Here is a 22,640-nt window from a genome sequence, read left to right on the forward strand (position 1 = left end):
GGAGATCTCGCAGTTCCTCTCCATTCTGGTCTCCCTTTCCTGGAGACTTTCTGGTTTAATGTCCCAAAACTGTGGTAACCCACCCAGAACTGGATCTATGACTCCGGGGCAGAGTCCATGGGGATATCACCTCTTTTGACTCGAGTTTTCTACCTAAGTGGTCCAAGCTTGCACTTTACACCTTTTTTTTTTTTTTTAAGAGTCACACTGTTGACTCACATTGAGTTTGTCAGTAATAAGCACCTGCAGATCTTTTTCGCCAAGTATGGTCTCTTCCATCCTGTACCTGTGAAATACTAAAAACAAACAAACAAAAAAGTCAAAGCAGACTTTATGTTGATCTGTTTAGTTTTATCTCACTGGTTTGGACCCACTGTACCAGTCTGTTCCACATTGTTAGAAATCTTGATGCATTTGAATCTGAATCATCAGAATAGCTCCTAGATTTGGATCATTTGCAAAGTTTATGACCACTTAATTTTAAGGAAAATATTCCTATCATTTAAAACACAATTTTCTTTTTTCTTTTCCATACTTATACTCACTTCTAACGCATTGGAAATTAGCATTGTCCTTCGGTGTGATTCATTAAACACTGAACAAATCTTGGCTTTTTTTTTCTTTAGAGCAGAGAACCATAATTGCTTTTCCCATATCTGACTTACAACAGCGACAGATTAATTTTCTGCCAAAACTATATTTTTAAGCAAGTAAATGGACCACAGACTTTTCTAGATATGTTTTCATTTAGGATAGAGTTTCTCAAAATGTATCCCACAGACCAAATACACCTGAATCACCTGGCTATTTTCTAAAAATGCAGATCCCTGGGCCCCAACCAGACTCTTAGATTCTCTGGTAGTAAGGCTCAGAAATTATCATTTGACATAAAGCATAGGTTATTCTTATGGACACTAGAGTTTAAGAACCCTGCTTTAGGACTTCCACACAGTGATCTATAGCAGTGGGTCTGAACCCTGACTGTACAGGAGAATCACGCAGAGACCTTTTAAAACCTCTGACAAACAGACCACACCTGGCATTAAGTCAGAATCTCTGGAGGTGGGATCCTGACATTTCTATGTTTTAAAAAGTTCCTCAGGTGATTCTACTGTGCAGTCATTATTGAGAAACACAGATTTTTTTGAAGTATAGTTGACTGAGAAACACGAATTTATATGTTCCACAATATAGATTTTTTTCACATCTTTAGGTAAAATCTATATTTTATATATAAAATTGTATACCTAAAGTTCTGTTTTCTTTTTTTTAAATTTTATTGAAGTATAGTTGATTTACAATTGTGTTAATTTTCACTGTACAGCAAAATGATTCAGTTATACATATATATATATATATATACCTTCTTTTTCATATTCTTTTCCATTATGGTTTATCACAGGGTATTGAATATAGTTTTGTGCTATACAGTAGGACCTTGTTGTTTATCCATCCTATATATACTAGTTTGCATCAGCTAATCCCAAACTCCCCATCCATCCCTCCTCCACACCCCTCTCCCTTGGCAACCACGAGTCTGTTCTCTATGTCTATGAGTCTGTTTCGTTCCACAGTATAGATTTCGGGGTTAAATAATATTTAACAACGTGTCAAATCTCAAAAAAAAACGCTTTGAGCTCATAAAATGTCACCTGCTTACTTTGGACTTTGAATTATTTGTGCTGGAGTAAAAAAAGAACTTATTGCAAAAAAAAAAAGAACTTATTGAGAGGAGAGACATAAGGTGCCTCTTATTCAGCACTAAACATTCCAATAGTTTACAGACACCATTATTATTCAGACAAGGAAGGTTGATGACTGCAGCACCATGTTAAGCACTGCTGGCAGCGCTGGGGAAAAATATGCTAGTAGAAGGCACGCTCCTCAAGGAACTTAGTCTAGTTGGAAAGTCAAAATGGACCTCGGAGAAGCTAGAGTGAAAAGCTATACAAAACATCGTAATGAAGTACCAAACTGTAGGACACATGTTAAATGCTAGTTTATAAGCTCACCAGAAAAGGAGGGTTTGAACTGCATCTTGAAAGCATTTCAGGATTTGAATTGTTGGTGGAACAAATGGACAGCTTCATGGATGAAGGATATTAGTTCTGATGACTTCAAGTGCAAGCAACAAAGTTCCCCAGCTAACAGTGACTTAAGGTTATACAGACTTTTATTATCCCACTTAACAAGAAGTTGTGATGTGGGCAGTTCCAGGGTTTGTGTAGCAACTCAACCATATCATTGACATTTTTGTCTTTTTGCTCTGACATCCTCAGTGCAACAATGATGTCTCCCCTCATGGTTCCAAGATAGCTGCCACAGCACCAAACATCACATCCTAATTCTAGTACCTCAAGCAAGAGGTTGATGGAGTGTTTTTCCAATTCATCTCATTTTGTGAGAGGAAAAATCTCTCCCAGAAGCTCCCTCAGAGTCCTCCTCATGTCTCATTAGCCAGAACTAGGTCACTTGTTCATTCCTATATCCATCACTACCAAAGGCTTGCATGAGTGGTTTAGAGCAATTGTGACTCATCTCTTGGAGCTGTGCACATTTTCACCTGTAACATAATCAAGGTTCTGTCACTAAGGAAGTAGGGGGAATGACTCTTTGGTAAGCAACAAGTCGTGTCTGCCACAGATGTAATGTCAATGAAAACTTATGTAGCAATAAGGAGACCAACAAAGCTAGAGAAGAGAATGTATAATGTGAAGATAGGATTGGCTTGGTAGAGAGGAACTAGATTGTGGAGGCCTTAAAAGCCAAGCAGAAAAATCTAGAGTTAATATAGTCAGAAAGAGAGAGCTAGTGAAAGGGTTTTGAGTAGTAAGAGGATGTGGTAAGAGCAATATCTGAGAGAGATCAATGCGACATTGGTGTGTAAGAAGGATTAGAGTCAAGGAGAGCAGCTAGACAATGACGGCCTGGTCTAGGGTGGGAATAGAGTGCTAAGGATAGATTCAAGAGAAATAGTAAAAGAAACATCAACAACATTTGGTGAGTGGCTAGTTTGGGTATGGAGGAGCTGGATTAAAGATGAAGTTAAGACATTAAAAACAAAGTCTAGAAATCTTTATGAGGACAAAGGAAATGGGAAGGGTCACCTGGCTTGGGGAACAAGAGAAATGATGAGTTTGGTTTAGGAGAAATTAAGTTTGAGGTGACAATGAGCTGTTTGAGTGGGTATGTCCAATGGGCAGATGGATTTTCAGAGATTAGAAACAGCACCTGGTGCTAGAGACTTTGTACAACCAGGGTAATGGTTAGGAACATGGACACTGGAGCTAGACTGCCAGGGTTTGCACTTAATAGACATGTGACCATGGGCAGTGCTATGATCAAATGTTTGTGGCCCCCCCTAAATTCATATGTTGAAGCCCTAATGCCCAACGTAATGATGTTTGGAGGTGGGGCCTATGGGAGGTAATTAGGTCATGAGGGTGGATTAGTGCCCTTATGGGAAGAAACATGAGAGAGATGATGTCTCCACCATGAGGGGACACAGAAAGAAGGTAGCTGTCTGTCAACCAGCTCTGGCTCTCACCAGACACTGAATCTGCCAGTACCTTGATCTTGGACTTCCCAGCCTCCAGAATTATGAGAAATAAATATTTGTTGCTTACGCCACCCAGTCTATGGTAATTTGTTATAGCAGCCCGAGCTGACAAAGACAGGCAGGTTATTTAACCTTTCTGTGCTTCTGTTTCCTCATCTGTAAAACAGAGACAATAATACCTACTTTATAGAGTTGTTGTGAGAATTCCATGTGAAAGGCTTACAACAATCCCTGGCATATAGGACACGTGTAGCCATTACTATCTTTTTGGTGCCACCAGCTTAGAGGTGACCCTAGAGGCCTGCCATGGATGTGCTCTTCAAGTCTTCTCATTTTAGCTGCTCTTTTTAGAACAAAAGATACCAGAATCCTTCATTATCAGACAGGCCTATCTTGGAAACCCAGAAAGAAGCTAGGATTTTAGACTGTTACAGCTGAAAGTGACCATGGCGATTTTCTAGTCCAAAGTTTCTTGCAGTTTTTTTTAGCCACAGAGCCCTTTGTTCAAGCAAAATTTCCCACAAAAACCCATGATCTAAAACAGAGAAAACTGGGGACTTCCCTGATGGTGTGGTGGTTAAGAATCCACCTGCCAATGCAGGGGACATAGGTTCAAGCCCTGGTCTGGGAAGATCCCACATGCCGGAGCAACTAAGCCCATGCGCCACAACTACTGAGCCCACGTGCCACAGCTATTGAAGCCTGCACGCCTAGAGCCCGTGCTCTGCCACAAGAGAAGCCACTGCAATGAGAAGCCCGCGCACTGCAACGAAGAGTAACCCCTGCTCGCCGCAACTAGAGAAAGTCTGCGTGCAGCAACGAAGACCCAACACAGCCAAAAATAAATAAATAAAATAAATAAGTAAAGATCTAGCAGTAATTTAAAAAAATACATAAAACAGAGAAAACTGGAGCCATTCTTGTTGGTGTGGAGTGAAAGTCAGGACGTCCTGCCCATCTGCTCTGAGAAACCTCCTCTGAGCCCATGGACTCCCTGGAACACACTTTGAGAAACACTGCTGTTGTCCAAACCCTTAGACAGTAGAGGAAATTGTGATTAAGTGGCTAAAGAGATTAAGTGACCTGAACAGGCCACGGAGTGAGTAGTGGCCAAACTGGGCTCAGAAACCAGCTTTCCTGGGTTTTATGCTGAGGAGCGTGAGCGAGTGTTAGGTGCGAGCCCTGTGCTGGATGCGGCAGGAAGGTTGGTATCTGAATCCTGGTTTCACAGGTCTGCAGGTGGCTGTGTCTACCCTGGAAGCCACCCTGGCTCTCAGAAATCACTGTGTCTGGAGAGAAAGGGGGGGGGGATATGGATGGAAGGAAAGGGATGGAATCAAGTGAAGTGTACTTATTGTTCGTGCCTCCTATTACATCCCTAATGAAGGAGTTGACCAGATGGACTGTCTTCCTCAAAGCCCATTGTAAAGCCAACAAGGACTTCCATGAACAGTCAGCCGGAAAAGGGAATAAATAACATCTGGAAGAGTGAAGTTGCTAGGAAACTTACACATTTCAATTCATAAGAGCGCTAAGGTCTCCATTTAATAAATTCCGGAACTGAACAGGGCCCTCAGTGTTTTCCTGGCCTTTCTCAATGACATGAAATTTTAATGAAGGGGGCCTTTTAGAGCACAGGGTCTGAGCTAACTGAGAATAGGGCACTAGGCAACAAATACAGAGGTAAGAGTTCTATTCACAGCTCTGCTGCCTACTTGGCCAAGTAACTTGACCTCCCTGGGCAAAATGAAGGGGTTGAAGCAGACAAGAGCTCTTCTGATTTTAAATGTCTATCATTCCCTATCAGGAGCCTGCAGTAAGTGGCTGCCATCTTACTCCAAAGAGCTGGCAGCAGCCTTCTCAGTTACACTTGAAGCCTCAGGTTATTGTCACTATCAACAATGTCATAAAGTGGGGAGGTAAGAACCTCTGACTCTGAACCCTCTCCTCCAAACCCCAACTGCAAAGGAAGGGAATGATATGACATTATTGCCTAAGCAACACACAGTCTCACAGTTTTGTGGGTCCTAATGTCCCTCTCCTTCATAATCTATTCAGTTGAAAGAGAATGTGGAGATTCCAGTGAAGAGCTAAGGGAGGGGTGTGTGTGTGTGTGTGTGAGAGAGAGAGACAGAGACAGAGAGACAGAAAGAAAGAAAGAAAGAAAGAGAGAGTGCGACAGAGAGACATATAGACGAAGAGAAAGTGGTAGAAGCGGAAGTTAGCAGTTTGTCCTCGGTCAGCGGGCTGGTCTAGTGGAAAGAAGGCATGTATCTTGCCACTTTCCCTGATGTGACACAGATGGAAAAAACTTGGGAAATATTCTGCTGGGGAGACCATTCCGCCAGCTCAGCACTTAGGCCATATGATCTCCAAAAGCGAGAACCTATTCTGAGACTTGCCATTCATTCGTGAATTTGATAAGCATTTACTGAGCGCTTACTATGAGCATAGATCGGTGAAAAAAATGGCCATGTCCCACTTGCTGTACAGCATAAATTATTGCGACATTGTAAATCAACTATATTTCAATAAAAAATAAATTAAACAAAAAATGGCCATGTCCTCTGCCCTAAAGAAGCTCACAGGCTCCGGTGGGGTCTGGGCCAGTGAACAGACAATTACAGTGTGCTGAACGCCATGATGAGGGAAGTCCAGAGCTTTAGGGGAGCACGTTGGTGAAACCCCCTTAACTCAGCCTTGACTGGTTAAAGTAGATTTCTTGGAAGAGAGTCATGTCACCTGAAGGAGAAGCAGAAGCCAGCCTGGTGTTGGAGGAGGTGGGAGGAGAAGGAATGTTCTAGGCAGAAGTAGGACCACAGGTTATTTTAATCTTCCTCTTGGTGTTTAGCAATGTTTTACAAGCGTTCTTCATTGGACATGTATGCATTTATATAGAAAAAAGTTTTAAATATGAAGGATAGCAATGGCCCTTCCTTAATCAGTGAGCACCAGTGAGAAGTCATTAGGTCTATGACACACTGGCAGAGAGAAGGGAACCCTACAATTACTACGACTAATAACAGTAACAGGAATGTTTGTCAAGTGCTTACTACTTGTCAGAGTTTTTCATGTACCTCATTCAATCCTTGCCATAATCCTACGTCATAGGTACTACTATTATTATCTCCATTTTATGGATGAGGAAACTGAGGCCCAGAGGTCACACAATTAGTAAGTAGTAGAGGCAGGAGTCAAATCGATGCAGTACAATGCCACAGCCCTGCTCTCAACTACTGCACTATACCACCCCTCTTTAAATGATTAAAGTGAAACACACACACACACACACACACACACACACACACACACACACACACACGAGACCAACTAGTGTTTAAAGTTGTCCCTCTTCTAAGAAGTAACTTCCTTCCATCAGCTATGTCCCTTCTCCTCCAAGTCGGAAGGGGGTGTGTGGCGAGGAATATCAGATGCACACAGAGCATGGAATGACCTTCCTAATGTTGCATGATAATCAGATGGCTGAATGGGTTCCAAAGATCCACTTCAGCATCACAATGGCTGGACCTCACTCTGCTCCGGCCACACCAGCAGTGCTTACCTTGTGGCAAGTTTCCACTTTTCAAAACAGTGACATAAGTCTAAGTAATTTATTAAAATTCCCTTATTATTAATGGTGTTGTTATGTGATGCAATTCCTATGTTAACCACAGGGTGATGCTGCAGACAGATCTAGGGATTTGTTTGGGGAAGAGGGGTTTAAGAATATTTGCGTTTTATAAATTATGGTACAGGAACTTCCCTGGGGGCGCAGTGGTTAAGAATACGCCTGCCAATGCAGGGTACATGGGTTCGAGCCCTGGTCCATGAAGATCCCACATGTCGCGGAGCAACTAAGCCCATTCAACACAACTACTGAGCCTGCACTCTAGAGCCCACAAGCCACAACTACTGAGCCTGTGTGCCACAACTACTGAGCCTGCGTGCCACTACTACTGAAGCCTGTGCACGTAGAGCCCGTGCACCACAACAAAGAGAAGCCACCGCAATGAGACGCCCGCGCACCGCAATGAAGTGTAGCCCCCACTCGCTGCAACTAGAGAAAGCCCGCATGCAGCAACAAAAACCCAACACAGACAAAATTAAATAAATAAATATAAATTATGGTACAGCTACGCAATGAAAGCTAGTTAGAAGAATGAGGCAAAGCTATACGACTTTTAAAGACCATCTTCAAGATATGCCACTAAGTGAGAAAAGCAAGTCAGTAAACAATATGTAGAGCATGCTCGTATTTATCTAATTTAAAAAATGTAAATATATATGCAGGTACATGCATAATTTTTTCCCAAGAGTTGAGAAAAAGAGATTGTTACCAGTTATTACTTTGAGGAGTGGGACTGGAGTCCAGGAGCTAGTGGGAAGCAGCCGCATAGCACAGGGAGATCAGCCTGGTGCTTTGTGACCACCTAGAGGGGTGGGATAGGGAGGGTGGGAGGGAGACGCAAGAGGGAGAGGATATGGGGATATATGTATATGTATAGCTGATTCACTTTGTTATAAAGCAGCAACTAACACACCATTGTAAAGCAATTATACTCCAATAAAGATGTTAAAAATTTTTTTAGAAAGTGTGTTTCCCTTAAATTTCATACTTTAAAAAATTATTTGATTTCTTAAAATGATTTGCACGCATTAATTTAAAAACCATTATTACAAAAAAAATCTGATTGCTGTAAAAATTGAAATACTGTAGAAGTTAATGAAAGTCTCTTCTCCCCCACCTCTTAACCCCATTCCCCAGAGGACAGGTGACCTCGGTTTGGGGTCTCTTTACTCAGAGTTTCCAGAATGGCAACATCAGGATCACCTGGGAAGTTGCCAGAAATGCAGATTCTCGTGCCCCACCCCAGACTGGCTCAAACTCCACAGTAGGGCCCAGTAATCTGTGTTTTCAGAAGCCTTTTTGGTGATTGTGATGCATGCTGCAAGTTGAGAATCATTAGCAGGTTAGACCAGATCTTTGGGGGACAGGTCGAGAAGAATCCTGCTGGGGGAAACAAATAACTCCAATGGCCTGTTTCCACTCACCCAGCGCACTCTAGCTCGAGGCTGGCAGCCCTTTGAGCCCACTGTGACCTTTCCGTTGGGCTGAGTGATGACCGTACAGTCACAGTTTGGAGGCTTACCCAGAAAAGGGGGCCATGCCAGAGGGGAAAGGAAAAAGGAGTGTAGGAGAAACTAAAAAAAAATGAGTAGGGAAAGGAAAAATGGCAGAGAAAGAATGCAAATAAAATAATTGCATGATGTGGGGAGAAAAAAATGTAGCCTGCCATTTCAGTAAACAAAGAATGTCGCCCGCCACCAAGCCAGCAGCCTCGGCAGCCACCCCCAATAGTGCGCCCCAGGGGCATTCAGGATGGAGGAAAACAGGATAGTGGCCCTAGATAGGGAAGATGCATATCTAAGGAATAATTGCAATGAGCCCAGATTCTTGCATCTTCCCATACAGAGAAAAGCACTAAAATCATTAACTTGAGATGTCTGTTTTTTTTTTGTGATTAGCAGTAATTTTTCATGTTCGACCACATTTTTTTTTTTCCAGGAAAAAACTCCTCTATATCGCAGCTCCTCCCTTGCCTCTTTGGAACACTTCCTCAGAGCTCTCTGAGAGGCTGTCTCGGGTGCGGGCTATAGTGCTCAGTAAACTCCCCCAATAAAACAGAACTCCCAACTTTTAGACAGTGGGTTTTTCTTCGTTCAACAGATGGCACCAGTACCTCAGGGTCGCTCGTTTATTTAATAAGCATTTGTCATTTTTTCCATTCTAAATCTGTATCTTTTTGTTCATTTCCTCCCTCGGACCCACACATCTCATTGTTTTGTCATTTACCAACTCTGAGAGGGTCATTATTTCTGCCACCATTCAGTGTGTTCACATTTAGGGCAGTGTTTGCCGGTGACTCCCTGTTGCCTGGCTAAAAAGTCATGAGCTCTCAGAGCTGCTCCAAAGAGTCAGAATCTACCTATGGTGGTGGGGGACTGAGGAGTTTTGCCCTAGGTGGGGGTACGAGGTCGGGTAGGAGAGGAAGTGCACGTAAAAGCGCTCTGTTTACAGCAGTATCAATAATCAAGTCCACAGATGTGAAGCTCAGATCCCAGGGGATCTCACAAAGTTCCTCAAACCATGGACCTTAGTCCCACATACGGATCTGCCTCTCCTGCAGAAGAGCTCTGGTCAAGTTCTTTCAACTGGGTGGGGGTGATGGGAGACAGTGCACAAAAAAGGGAGTAGTTCTTACAGTGTTGGAGGAGGGGACATTAAACAACTGCAAGTATGGACACTCAGACCAAACAAAGGTTTGAGAATTTTTGGCTTGTTTCTTCTGACAAAATAACCCAACCTTTACTCACCACCCCCAAAACATTGTTCTGTCTCCTGAAGGAGGCTGTCCCAGTCAAGGAATGAGCATTTGTTTTTGCCAGGGGAAAAGGTGGTGATGGTGGTGGATTTCGCTTGTAAGGCCGCTGATATCTCTCTGTGTTCCATGCTTTCATTTGATGACATCTGCAAGAAGTTCAGGACAACAATTTGTTAAATGGAATGTTTGACTCATTGGGACACTTTGTTTTCTTTTTACTCTCATAGAATCCTAGAATTGTAAAGCTGGGGCTACCTTAGAGAGATCATGTCTGGCCCATTAATATTGCCTTGGGGAGTTTTGAGAAAAACATAATGCCCAGGCCCAACTCCATATCAACTGAATCAGAATCTCAAGGGGCGGGACCAAGGGGCATCTCTAGTTTTTAAGCCCTACAAGTGATCCCAATGTGCAGCCAGGATTGAGAAACAGCTCTAGTCACACTATGTTATTTTTGGATAAAGATATAGAAGCTCAAAGAGATGAATTGACTCACCCAAGGTCATGCTGCCAGTAAGTGGTATCTCATACCCAACTCTTCTGACTGCCCATCCAATGTTCTTTCCATCATCCTCTTTTGTCTCTTCTTCTGGAACTTAGAATTTCACTGAACATTAAAGTTAGGCAGTTTACAGCTGAGGGAGAAGGGAGAGAGTTGCTTCATTAAGAATGGGGGGGCAACTTCTGAGTGCTCAACTCAATTGTGGGTTCTTCAGGACATAGCTGTTGCCTAGGCTTATTGATGGTGGGGCAGTCAAATGACCGTGTTTTGCTAAAGGCAGTGCCTAATACTGTAGTGTATGTCAGTCCCTCTTAGAGGAAGTCACTTGCTCATGACTCAGTTTCACCCATGACAGAACACATTCATTGCTAAGTGTTCTCACTTTCAGGAATTAATCACATTAAAGCAAAAGACAGTGGGGGCTAGATATTAATATTTGAGCAGGGGCGGGTGTTAGGGTGAGGAGTCACAGGTCCCACTTAAGAACCAGTAAAAGTTATAAACTTCCCCAGAAAAATACACATACAGAAACCTTGCATGTAATTTTTGGGGATTCACAGACACCCCCCGACCCCAAGTTCATCCATTGGAACCAGATTAAGATCTCCTGGACTAGGTGATTTTGAAGCTCTATTTTAGTGTTGCTCAAAATGTAGTCTGGGGACCATAGGAATCAGAATTACTTGGGGTTCCTGTTAAAAAAATAAAAACAGATTCCTAGGACTGCCAAAGATCTACTGTTTCAGAATCTCTGGGGAATGAGGTTGAGGAGTTAATATGTTATTAAAAATCCCCATATAATTCTTTTGGAAACTAATATTTGAGAATCAGTGCTTTATCCCAACTTGAGATTTTTATAGTTTTTGAATGCTTTCGTTTGTTGAATATTTCAGGTTTCATCCGTCCAACTGTCAACTATACCAAGTAGTATGTTTAGTATGAATTCTAATTAAAGAATATTTACATGTGTATAGGCAGAGGAAAAACAACCTGAAGGATGGACAGATAGATAGATAACAGTGTCTTTCTGTGTAGTAGGAACATGGATGATCTTTGTTTTTTTCCCTTTGTCCTTCTATTTTATTTCTTTCTTTCTCATTTTCTTTCTTTCTATATTTAAATAAGACTCTTCCTCTTTCTGAGTTCAGTTTCCCCATCTGAAAAACAGGGTGTTGTAACTAGGTGAACTTCAAGGCCAAGCCCTGCTCTGGCGTTCAGTGACTCTGTATCACCCTCTAGCTCCCTTGTCCTTTTAATGACATGAACTGCATGGGCATCAGTGTTTGGAGAATAATCATGTATTATTTTTGTAGGTATTCCGTTGCGATGCCTAGCAACCATTTTTACTCCAGCAAAAGTATTCTCTCCTTCCTCAAGGAGTCGGAACTGAAATAATCTCTGCCATCTAGCCCCCCTGCCCCCCCAAAAAAGTTCGTTTCTCTTTAGCCTTAGAAACGGCCGTCCGCACCCATCTCCTAGGAGCGCAAGAATGAGTGTGAACCAAAAAGCCAGGGCGTGGTCACCCCGCCCACCGGGCCATGCATCACCACCCCTCTGGCCGCCTTCAAGCGCGGTGACTGGCTGAAGGCAAGAAAGAGTCCCGCCCCTGGTCTTATGACCGGTGCTGAAGCGCCGAGTCCTGGGTTTTGCAGCGTTGTGGTCGGTGGTCAGCGGCGCTCTTGACCCGGTTCCGCGAGGCTTTTCTCTGCTGTCGCTGCACTTCTCGCCGCAGCAGCCTGCCCTGCGGGATCATGGTGTGCTTCCGCCTCGCCCCGGTTCCGGGATCCGGGCTCCTTCTGCTCTGCCTCGTCCTGGGTGAGTTGTCGGGCCCTCCTGCTTAGTCCCTGAGCCTGGGCCCGGGGCGCCCAGTTCAGAGGCCACAACCTGAAAGACTGGTCCGGGGAGAGGGGGTTGAGAAGCTGAACGACTGACACTGGGCCTCGGCGCTTGGCCCGAGGTGACGAGCGATGACCTAGAGAAGGCCCGACCGAGGGATGGCAGGGGAGAAGGGCCCATAACGGGGCAAGTAAGGGGGGGGGGGTGGACGCCGAGGGAGTAGGTAGGGAAGAGAGAGGAGTGGAGCACCTCGGGTTAGAAAGAGTAACTTGGGGGAGATACTAAGGAGTGATGAGCATAGGAGGGCGGTACGTGCAGATTCTGGGTGTCATAGACATTTAGAATCTTGGTCCTAGTATCAGGCAAGAGTTTTGAAGATGGTGGAAAACTGTGGGGCGGGAGAGAAAACTGAGGGAAGAGACTGCCTGCGTGGAGAAAAGCTTGGGGTAAGTGGGGGGAACAGATACGAGTAGATTCTGAGAGGCAGTGAGAGGCTTGGGTGGTGGGGGGTAGGAATTTGACGCTGTGGAGGAAGGGTGATTAAAGAGGTGAAGAATGATGATGGATTGGAGTTTGGTACTTGGGGTTTTGATGGGGAAGGGATCTAAGGTGGCTGGGGCAGTTTCCAGGGGAGAAAACTTGGACCCAACCTCTGGAGACTAAAAGGGATGAGTAGGAACTTTGGTGGGGAGTGAATATCTGACTTGGAGGTGCTGAAGACATCGTGGGGTTTTTTTTCTTCTTCCTTTTTTTTTTTTTTTTTTTTTTTTACCAGTTTTGTTACTTCCTCCCAGCTAGACCCTGACAAAAATGTCCCCAGATGTTGAGGTTTTAGAGGGATGCTATATCTGAGTCTTGTATACTGCCTCTTTGCCTTCAGAAGCTCCATTTCTTCTTCCCTCTCACACAACTGGCCTATTACCTCGTTTTCGGAGGAGGAGGAGGGTAGGTAATTTCCTAAGGATTGGGTTGTTACCAGGTCCTAAGAATGACTGGCTGAATGTTGGCTGATGGTGCTATGATGCACCCCACCCCCAAGCATTGGGTCCCTGAGGCCTTTTAATGCCTGAAAGGTGAACTTTGACCAGAATATCTCTTCCTGAACTGATAAATCCTGTGCTTGTTGCTACCACTGACTCTTGCTGTTTGTGACCTAATAAAAGATGAGAAGGAATAGATCCAGATGGGAGTAGAGAGGAAGTAGATATATTAGGGGCTTGAGAAGGCAGTGAGAGGTGCACATTTTGTAATTCACATTTCAGTAGAATAAAATCAACACCCTGGAATGGTGGATTCTCAACCAGGGGACATTTGGCAATATCTGGAGACATTTTTGGTTGTCACAATTGGGGATTGCTTTTGGCATCTAGTGGGAAGAGGCCAGGGGTGCTTCTAAACATCCCACAATGCACAGGACAGCACTCCCCCACCCCCGACAAAGTATTATCCACCTCAAAACGTCAGTAGTGCCAAAAGATGAGAAATCTCGCTCCAGATCCATGGCGTTGGAAGGGGTCTTGATGATCTAATCTAGTGATTCTCAAGGATCTTTCCGGGGGAGGGGGTTCTGTCAGATCAAAACTATTTCTAGAATAATATTAAGACATTTGTCTTTTTCACTTTCATCCTCTCATCAGTACAGTGGAGTTTTCCAGAGGCTATAGAATGAATGTGTGATGACATCACCACTCTCGTGGGTCTGATGTGTTTTATTCACTTCTTAGTTTTAATTTCTAGTACAGCAAATACCAATAGATGTAACTCACATAAACCAAAGCTCTTTGAGGTCTTCAGTGGATAGAGTAAAGGGTCCTGATGCCAAAAGAGAGTCCAGCTGTGCACACAGTGCAGGAAACTCTTCTGTAGCCCTTCTTGAAAGTGGGCCACAGAGGCTTTGCTCAAACACAGTTCGAAGCCTTAACTCCCCTGTGAAGTACTCAGTGAGGGCCAAGCGACCCTAAGAGAGGATTGTTTACAACGAAAAGCACCTTATCACTGACTAGAACACATCTGACCAAGGCATCTGGTAATCAGTAGTTCACTGCCAATTGGATCTGCACAAACAACACTGTTATTGTTTAGAGAAAGTGAAAAAAAATAATCATTGTCTTGTTGACTTTCATGTCATTAAATTTTTTTTAATGAAAGCTTTTTTTTGTTTTGTTTTTACAAAAGCAGTGCTTGCTCATTGCAGAAAATAAACAGGCAAAAAGAAGCACATAAAAGAACCCATCAGCTCATCTGATAGTTTGCCATTTATTGATTGGGACTAACTAGATTCATTCTCTTGGAAGATTTCCAAGATTGATTCCCTCCACTTTCAAGTTCAGAACAGGGTTTGGAGAAGTAAAAGTTAATAATGTAGGTAGGTCAGATTTTTCAGAGGTACCGGGATGAAATGGAAACTCCCTTTTCTCTACAGTTGCTTGTGCTGCCAGCTATTGGTTCAGTGTGGAGCTCAAACTCCTTCCATGTGTTCTTTTTTTCCTTAAGAATTTAGCAATTCTTCAGTTGCGTGGTGGGTTTTGCATGTTACTTTTATATATCAAAATGGATACCAAGAATAGTTTTTTGAAAAGTCAAGAAATATTTGTAAAGTACCTGCTATGAATTTCATGCTGTTCCTGACTACTGCAGAGGGTACCAACGAAGGAGGATCTGTTCCTGAATTTATGGTCTCATTCGCTTCCAGCTGGGCCGTTTTCACTTTGTAACTTTATAACACTATCCCAGCTGCAGCAGGTAGCTTTTAAAAATAGTTGCTCTAGAGTAAATATAGAAAAGAATTCTCAGAGCCTATGTATTTGTCTTTTTCACAGAGATTAAGTTATGCTGGTATTTATTTGAATGAATTATAACTGACTAGAGACCTTTATGAAGAAAAGCTGTATAGAGGCATTACAAAGAGAGTAGTGGTGAAAAACTTTTCGTAGCATCACTGCTTATGTTCCCTTTGTGACATAGATTTCAGATTTCTGTGGTTATTGATTGCTGTAACTAGTCTGACGTCTGGTTTTTATAGGGTTGAGGCTTTTCTGGGTGGGAAAAAAACCTGATATAAGTGTCCTGAGTGTGTACTTCACTGGTAGGAGTCCCTCCTTTCCACAGTTGTTTAAGGAATGACTTTTGTGTACCAGCCACTAGGTGAAAGGGATAGATAGAGCAGTGGAGAAGACAGATCAGGTTCCTGCTCTCACGGAGCTTACATTTTAGTGGGGGAAGACAGCCCAACAGGTAAATAATAGAATTTCAGTGATAAGCACTGTGAAGAAAATGAGGCAGGTAATGAGGAAGAAGAGCAGACGATAGGGAGTGGGTGGTGGGGTTGACCCTCCTTGACATTTTGTGGTCAGAAGGCCTTCACTGTTGGCTGACATTTGAGCAGAGACCTGAGTGTTGGAAGGAGGCCAGCCAGGTGACTTATTTGGAGGAATAGGAGTAAATCTTGTCTTTCCCAAACTCTTAGGTTATTAGGCTAGCCTATTTTCCACTCTTTTTTTCCCCTAGTAATAGTCAAGTCTCCCCTGTGGTCTTAGTCTCTGAGAGTGGAGACTGTCTTCTGTACTGTTACTTCCCATTGCCTCCCTAGCACAGGGCCAGGTGGCACATGGTTACCTCTCAGTAAATTTTTGTTGAGGGTCTTCATTGGTGGGCACTGGGGATATGACGGTGAACTAGACCAACTCAGTCTCCTTTTTCTTCTGTGAACCTTAAATTAGGTCTTGCAAGATATTTTGTGTGTGTTTTCCGTTGGAGAACTTCGAGATCAGTGCTAAGCAGTACAGATAGCAACTTATTAAACTATAATCCCATACAATAATGCTAGTATCTTACCTGTACCCCTTCACATACACCTACATAGTAGTGGAGGTTCACCTGGGGAGCTAGGAAGTCCTAGGTGAAAAGGAGAATAAGGTTTCCACAAAGAACCAATCTCTATCTTTTGGAGGTGATCAAAAAGCAAGAAAGTAAGCACTGAGATTTTTCTGTAGCCTTACCACTGATAACTTTGATTTCAAGATTCTGCTGAAATTATTCTAGCTTTAATAAAGATACTTGAAAGGACAGGCTTATTATTCATCCATTAGTCCTTGGTTATCACATCTGATAGGATTTATAGATATTCACATCTGACTTCAGTGCTCCATGGTGCAGGAAGACTGCTCTTCCTCCTGTAGTGACAAAAGCATTCCAATCATAATTTCAGATTAAAATGATCAGAGATCCCATCAGATCCAAAAGTGTACTTTATAAGTACTTGTTGGTATCCTGCTGTGCATTGCAAAAGAATTCTGGAGGTCTGCCAAACAGCACTCAGCAATAAGCCCTTTCCATTAGTTGAATGGTGTTGAGTCTTATTTCCTTACCCACTCTCTGACCTTAAAAAAATTATTTCATAGCTTAAAATCTATTATTACTTTTAGTTTTTAAGAGATTTACCAGAAATCCAGAGTATCAGAAACCGAAACGGTAATCGTACTTATATTAGGAATTGAGGAACAGTCAATTTGACTTAACAGACCTATGAGTTGAAAAGAAAGAGTAAATAGATATTGTTGCCTATGTCCTGATTTTTTTTTTTTGGCTTGTTTTGTTTTTAAGACCCTTTGCTCAACCTCATTCTGAATTGATGAGTTTGAGGACAAGAGTCCATAACTAAGTATGATGAAAGTAGACATACCTAAAATTAGGGAAGGATCCCTTTAGGTGCTGTGTTTACTAGAAGGGAAACTTTTTTTTTTTTTTTTTTTGCGGTACGCGGGCCTCTCCCTGCTGTGGCATCTCCCATCGTGGAGCACAGGCTCCAGACGCGCAGGCCCAGCGTCCATGGCTCACGGGCCCAGCCGCTCCGCGGCATGTGGGATCCTCCCGGACCGGGGTACGAACCCGTGTCCCCTGCATCGGCAGGCGGACTCTCAACCACTGCGCCACCAGGGAAGCCCCTAGAAGGGAAACTTTTAAGCTGGAATCTCTAACTTGCTTGGCAAAGTTCTCTTAGCTCTGAAGGGCTTTCATGCTTTCGAAGAATGTATTGGAGAAGTGAAGTACACACTACAATTCTTAGCAAGGTTAACTTGCCCAGAGTCTCACAGCTAGTAAATTGGACTGCCTGATTTGAATTCTAGCTCTTCAATGCCAGTGATGGGACTCCTAATCGTCCCATTATATTGCCTCTTAGATCACTGTTTTTTATTGGTTTTGTTTTACCACTAGTGTTATGTTCCCACCCCACCCCCATATTGTTTACAAATGTATGCTTTTCAACTACACTTTGAGTCAAATAGACTTATAAAAACCTAGCCACTTTTTGCAGTGTGCCATGCTTGGAGAACAGAGTTTGTTCTGAGTTCTAAAAGAACCTATAAATGATCTCTTTGGAAACAAGATTAAGAGGATATTTGAATTTGAGAAAGTTGATTTTGCCTTTTTCTTCTCTTTGGAGAATAAACTGTCAGCTCTATAATTACACACTCTAGGATATATTCAGCTGTGGTTTTTTAATGTCAAAGCCTTTTAGACAAAAATGGTTTGGCTATTCGAAACTCAAACACTTCAATAAGGATGGAAATGGCTAGCTGAAGATTTTTTTACCAAAGTGTAAATGTTTCAACTATAAACTTAACTTCTGGGAAAAGGATTATTCCTAGCTTGAAATCCATGTCAAAATTTATTGCGAAAAATGGACATGGGGGTTGAGGGAGTACCCAGAAGCCTGATAGGTTGGGTTCATGATTTGGAAGAGCTAAAGGCTCTTCCTGTAATTAGATTAAGCTGTGTTCTGGGTCGTTATTGCATGGTATTTTCACCTTGATCTAATCAATCAGTATTTATTGAGAATCTAATACGTATTCTGCACTGCTAGGAATGATAGGAGATAGAGGGAAGTAATAAACATGGTCTCCCCCACCATGACACTTGTGATGGATGACATTCCTATAAAAGACACACGCCTGGGGGCTGTGGCATAGATAAGATCATCTGTTTAAGGGAGCATATTGAAATTCAAATGAGTGGCAGAGACCTTATGAAAAGGGAATCTTGAATCTATCCATGTATATCATTCATTCATGGACTTTGTTACTTTTTTATTAGTTAACAAATTACTTGCTGTATACTATAACTTACCATGGCACATCAGTTTGTTGCGAAGTAACAGTTGAAAACTGTTTTGGAGCTTATGACTGTAGGGGAGACAGGATTTACAGGCATAAAATAAATGAATAATTCATGATAGTGTAAAATACACTCAGGTGTGGGGCTATGCACTATGACTGCTCCTTGAGGGCTTTTGTAGTCAAGGAAATCTTTATGGAGAAAATGGCTGCTGAAAAGTGGACAGCATATCAGTTTGGGTTCTTAATTGTAAGAAACAAATAAAATCTCACTGTTTTTTTTTTAAGCAGAAAAGGAATTTATTAAAAAGATATTGGGACATGTGCAAACCCTCTGACCCTGCAATTTCATTCCTAGACACATACCCAATAGACACACATACACCTGTGTTCACCTGTGTTCACCGATGTGTCCATTTGTAATAGAACCAAACTGGAAACTATCCAAATGCCCATCAGCAGTAGCATAGACAAGTAGTGAAAGAAGGCTATACACAGAGAGAAATGACAAACTGCAGTTACACACAACAGCATGGGTGAATCTCACAGACATAATATTGAGTGAAAGAAGCCAGATACAAAAGAGAGCATAGTGAATGATTTCATTTACACCAAGTTGAAAAACAGGCAAAAGTAAACTATACTGTTAGAAGACAGGATGGCAGCTGCCCTTGGGAGGGAAATCGTAACTGGAAGGGGGAACCGGGGGACTTTGAGGAGTACTTGGAATGTTCCTGACACAATGTTTCCTGACACAGGCGGGTTCAGTTTGTGAAAATTCTTTGAGCTGTATACTTTGTGCACTTTAAATCCCTTCCGAATGTATGCTGTGTACTTTTCTGTATGTAACACATCAGTAAATTTTTACTTTATAAAAAAATGTTCATTAGGTAACTCAGAATTACTGGAGCTCTTGACTATATACCCCAAAGCCTAGTTCAGTACCCTAACACATGCCACTGAACTGCACTGCCATCACCAAGCATTAACCTGCAGCTTGCACTGCTGGCTACTGCCATTAGCTGTTCTGGCCTTGTTGCCTGGGACCCTGATCCTGCTGTAGCTACTTCCATCTGAGTGTGATAGTTCCCTTCTTGGCTGCATTTCACCGCCCTCTTATTCAGAATCTGGGGTGGATGCCTTTGCTGGGTGGAGCCTAGTATAAGTAAGTGCCATCCTTACCACAAGGGAGGCTGGGAAAGCAAGTATCTAACATTTTCAGCTGTTGTAGTGGGTGGGGATATTTGCCAGAAATTGTAACAAAAAGGCAGGGTGGCGGGTGTTTCAGATTTTGGGACCGCGAGAAAAGAGTGAAATCCCTCCTGAGGTGAACAAGTAGATTTCAAATGTTAGGAGCAGTAGAAGAAGCCTGGGAGGTTGACTAGAGCATGGTGAATGGGACCAGTGGAACAAGTTCAGGCAAATTAAAGGGTGTGTTCTGGGAACATGGCTTGAGAGAAGTTGAACGAATAGGTTGGGACAAGATTAAAGGTTACTTTGAAAGTCAGGCAGAGGAATTTAAATTTAATGTGGGAATTTTGGAGCCAGTAAAAGGTTTTTATCAAGAAAGTATCCTGAGAGAAGAGGTATTTAATTTAAAAAAAAGTTTTTATTTTATTTATTTTTGGCTATGTTGGGTCTTCGTTGCTATGCGCAGGCTTTCTCTAGTTGCGGTTCGTTGCGATGCTCAGGCTTCTCATTGCAGTGGCCTCTCTTGTTGTGGAGCACAGGCTCCAGGCACGCAGATCTCAGTAGTTGTGGCTCGTGGGCTCTAGAGCACAGGCTCAGTAGTTGTGGCGCATGGGCTTAGTTGCTTCGTGGCATGTGGGATCTTCCCGGACTAGGGCTCGAACCCCTGTCCCCTGCATTGGCAGGCGGATTCTTAACCACTGCGCCACCAGGGAAGCCCCAGGAAGAGGTATTTAAGGACCATTAATCTGACAGCAGTTCTAGGGGTAGCTAGGAGGTATCTATAGTAAGTTAGGGGTGTGGTGGTGGAGTTGGAATAGAAATAAAAGGCAAGGGGCCTTCCCTGGTGGCGCAGTGGTTGAGAGTCCGCCTGCCGATGCAGGGGACACGGGTTCGTGCCCCGGTCTGGGAAGATCCCACATGCCGCGGAGCGGCTGGGCCCATGAGCCATGGCCGCTGAGCCTGCGCGTCCGGGGCCTGTGCTCCGCAACGGGAGAGACCACAGCAGTGAGAGGCCCGCGTACCGCAAAAAAAAAAAAAGAAATAAAAGGCAAGGGATTGGATTTCAGAGGGGATTTGAAGGGAAAAAAATCAATAGGACTTAACAAAGAGAATGAAGTAGAAGCTAATTCCCAAAACCTTTTGAGCCTGAGTGTCGGGACAAGGTCCTGCCTTTCCTTTCAAGCCAGTGAGGCTGAGAAGGCGGGCTCCGATTGGAGGAAGTCGAAGAGTAGATTTTCATTGTGGAATTGTTGAGTTTGAGGTGATAGGCATTGAGTAAAAGTGGCTCCTGTGCAGCTGGAGATGTAGACTGGGATGCCAAGGAAGCCCTGTGAAGGCATAGCTCTCACAGCGACAAGGACTATGAAGGCATGAGAACAGAATGTTTTGGACCCTCAGAGCATTTCTCAGTCCTCATTTATGGGTTGGCAGATAGGCTGTTTTGATATTAATGTAGTGGCAAATGTGAACCACAACCTGTGCCTTCTGCTCCATAGCGTGGAGTTCTCCACCCCAGCACACGTTGATACTAATCATTGTTTTACACTGTTTTGTTTGTTACTCTAATATCTTTGGAAAGAAAATGATTAATACGTGCCAGGCTTTTCTTGGTTGTTTCTGATAGTTTTGAATGCTTTGAATATTCACAAGGAGAATATGTTAAAACGAGGGACTTTAAACAAGACCAAGAGAGATTGTGTATGGAAAGCAGGCCTCCAGGTGATTAGAAGAATTCTAAGCTGCAGTTCTCAACACCACTGCAGGGTAGCCTTGGATCAGTGATGCCAGCTCCATTCCAGATTGTTCTGAGAAAAGAAAGCCTGTAAAACCTACTTGGGCCTCACAAGGTCTTATTGGGGCCTTAGCCAATACATTTAGGCATTGTCAGCAACCACAAGCTTTAGCATATCAGATTCAGGCTTGGTGAGGCAGCCCGGTCTCCAGAGCATGCAGAGCATGACGGGAGCTTTGTGTACAGCTTGAAAGCTGTTGCTGAGGCATGCCTTCTTGGTATTCCTCTTAGGACTTTATTCTCTGTAGTCTATAGCATGTCCCCACTTGTAGGTGACGCTGGTGTGCTCAGGTATCATTCAAGGCTATGCAGCTATCTTAACAGGAAACAGCTCACCCCTTGGGTATATGTGTGAGACAGTGAAGAAAATCCTTAGATGATGGCCCATCATTTCTGCTGCTGGTAAGTGTGCTGGCGTATCGTATTTTGAGTCCTTGGGCTCTTCAATGCAATAGGTAATGTCCCCATGTTTAACCTAGTGTAGAAGATCAGAGTCAAGTTAGCTGAAAAGTCCCAAGGCTCTTTTGTCCCTGAAAGGTTTCTCTGCTAAAAGAGAGGTAGCAGGTTGAGAATGTAGGAAGGGACTTTAAGTCCGTGTCAAAAGATTTTTTTTTAATTAATCAATTAATTTATTTACTTATTAGTTTTGGCTGTGTTGAGTCTTCATTGCTGCGCGCGGGCTTTCTCTAGTTGCGGCGAGAGGGGGCTACTCTTCCTTGTGGTGCATGGGCTTCTTATTGCGGTGGCTTCTCTTGTTGCGGAGCACGGGCTCAGTAGTTGTGGTTTGCCGGCTCTAGAGCGCAGGCTCAGTAGTTGTGGCGCACAGGCATAGTTGCTCTGTGGCATGTGGGATCTTCCTGGACCAGGGCTCAAACCCATGTCGCCTGCATTGGCAGGTGGATTTCTGAACCACTGCGCCACCAGGGAAGTTCTATGTCAAAAGATTAATTAGGCTTTCTAATCAATTGGATTTTATTATGAAACAAAAATGATGAACGCTGCATTTATAAAAATTAACCTTTTGCTTATGGATCTAACAACCTTTGCAGTACTGTTCCTTTGGTCATATGGTACACACGCTTAGCCCTGGCCCACATCATCATTTTTTCACGTTGGAATAAAATAGTTTGCCAAGACTTCTAAGTGTCATAGGTCACATAGCTTGTGACAGGATTTAAAGCAGCAAGACCACAGAAATCAGATTTATCATTATTTATGTAGAGAGAGTTCCACCAGCTGATTTGAGAAAAGCAGGAGTTTAACA

General features: G+C 43.2%; 1 protein-coding gene across 4 annotated transcripts in view; it reads left to right on the forward strand.

Annotated features, from left to right (window-relative positions):
- Positions 1–12,059: 12,059 nt before the first annotated feature.
- The window catches only part of LAMP2 (lysosome associated membrane protein 2), a 35,820-nt gene continuing 25,239 nt past the window's right edge, over positions 12,060–22,640 (forward strand). The window contains exon 1 of one of the 4 annotated variants that reach the window (XM_027092329.1): positions 12,060–12,259. In XM_027092329.1, coding sequence (XP_026948130.1) covers positions 12,196–12,259 — 64 coding nt within the window. In that variant the 5' untranslated portion in view covers positions 12,060–12,195. Of the gene's footprint in view, positions 12,260–12,559; positions 12,727–21,665; positions 21,779–22,640 lie in introns of those variants that run through there. The other 3 variants (XM_027092328.1, XM_027092331.1, XM_027092330.1) reach the window with 3 other exon arrangements.

The sequence above is a fragment of the Aethalodelphis obliquidens genome, unplaced genomic scaffold (assembly GCF_003676395.1).
Source record: "Aethalodelphis obliquidens isolate GAN/ISIS:26980383/991018 unplaced genomic scaffold, ASM367639v1 scaffold77, whole genome shotgun sequence".
Taxonomy (NCBI): domain Eukaryota; kingdom Metazoa; phylum Chordata; class Mammalia; order Artiodactyla; family Delphinidae; genus Aethalodelphis; species Aethalodelphis obliquidens.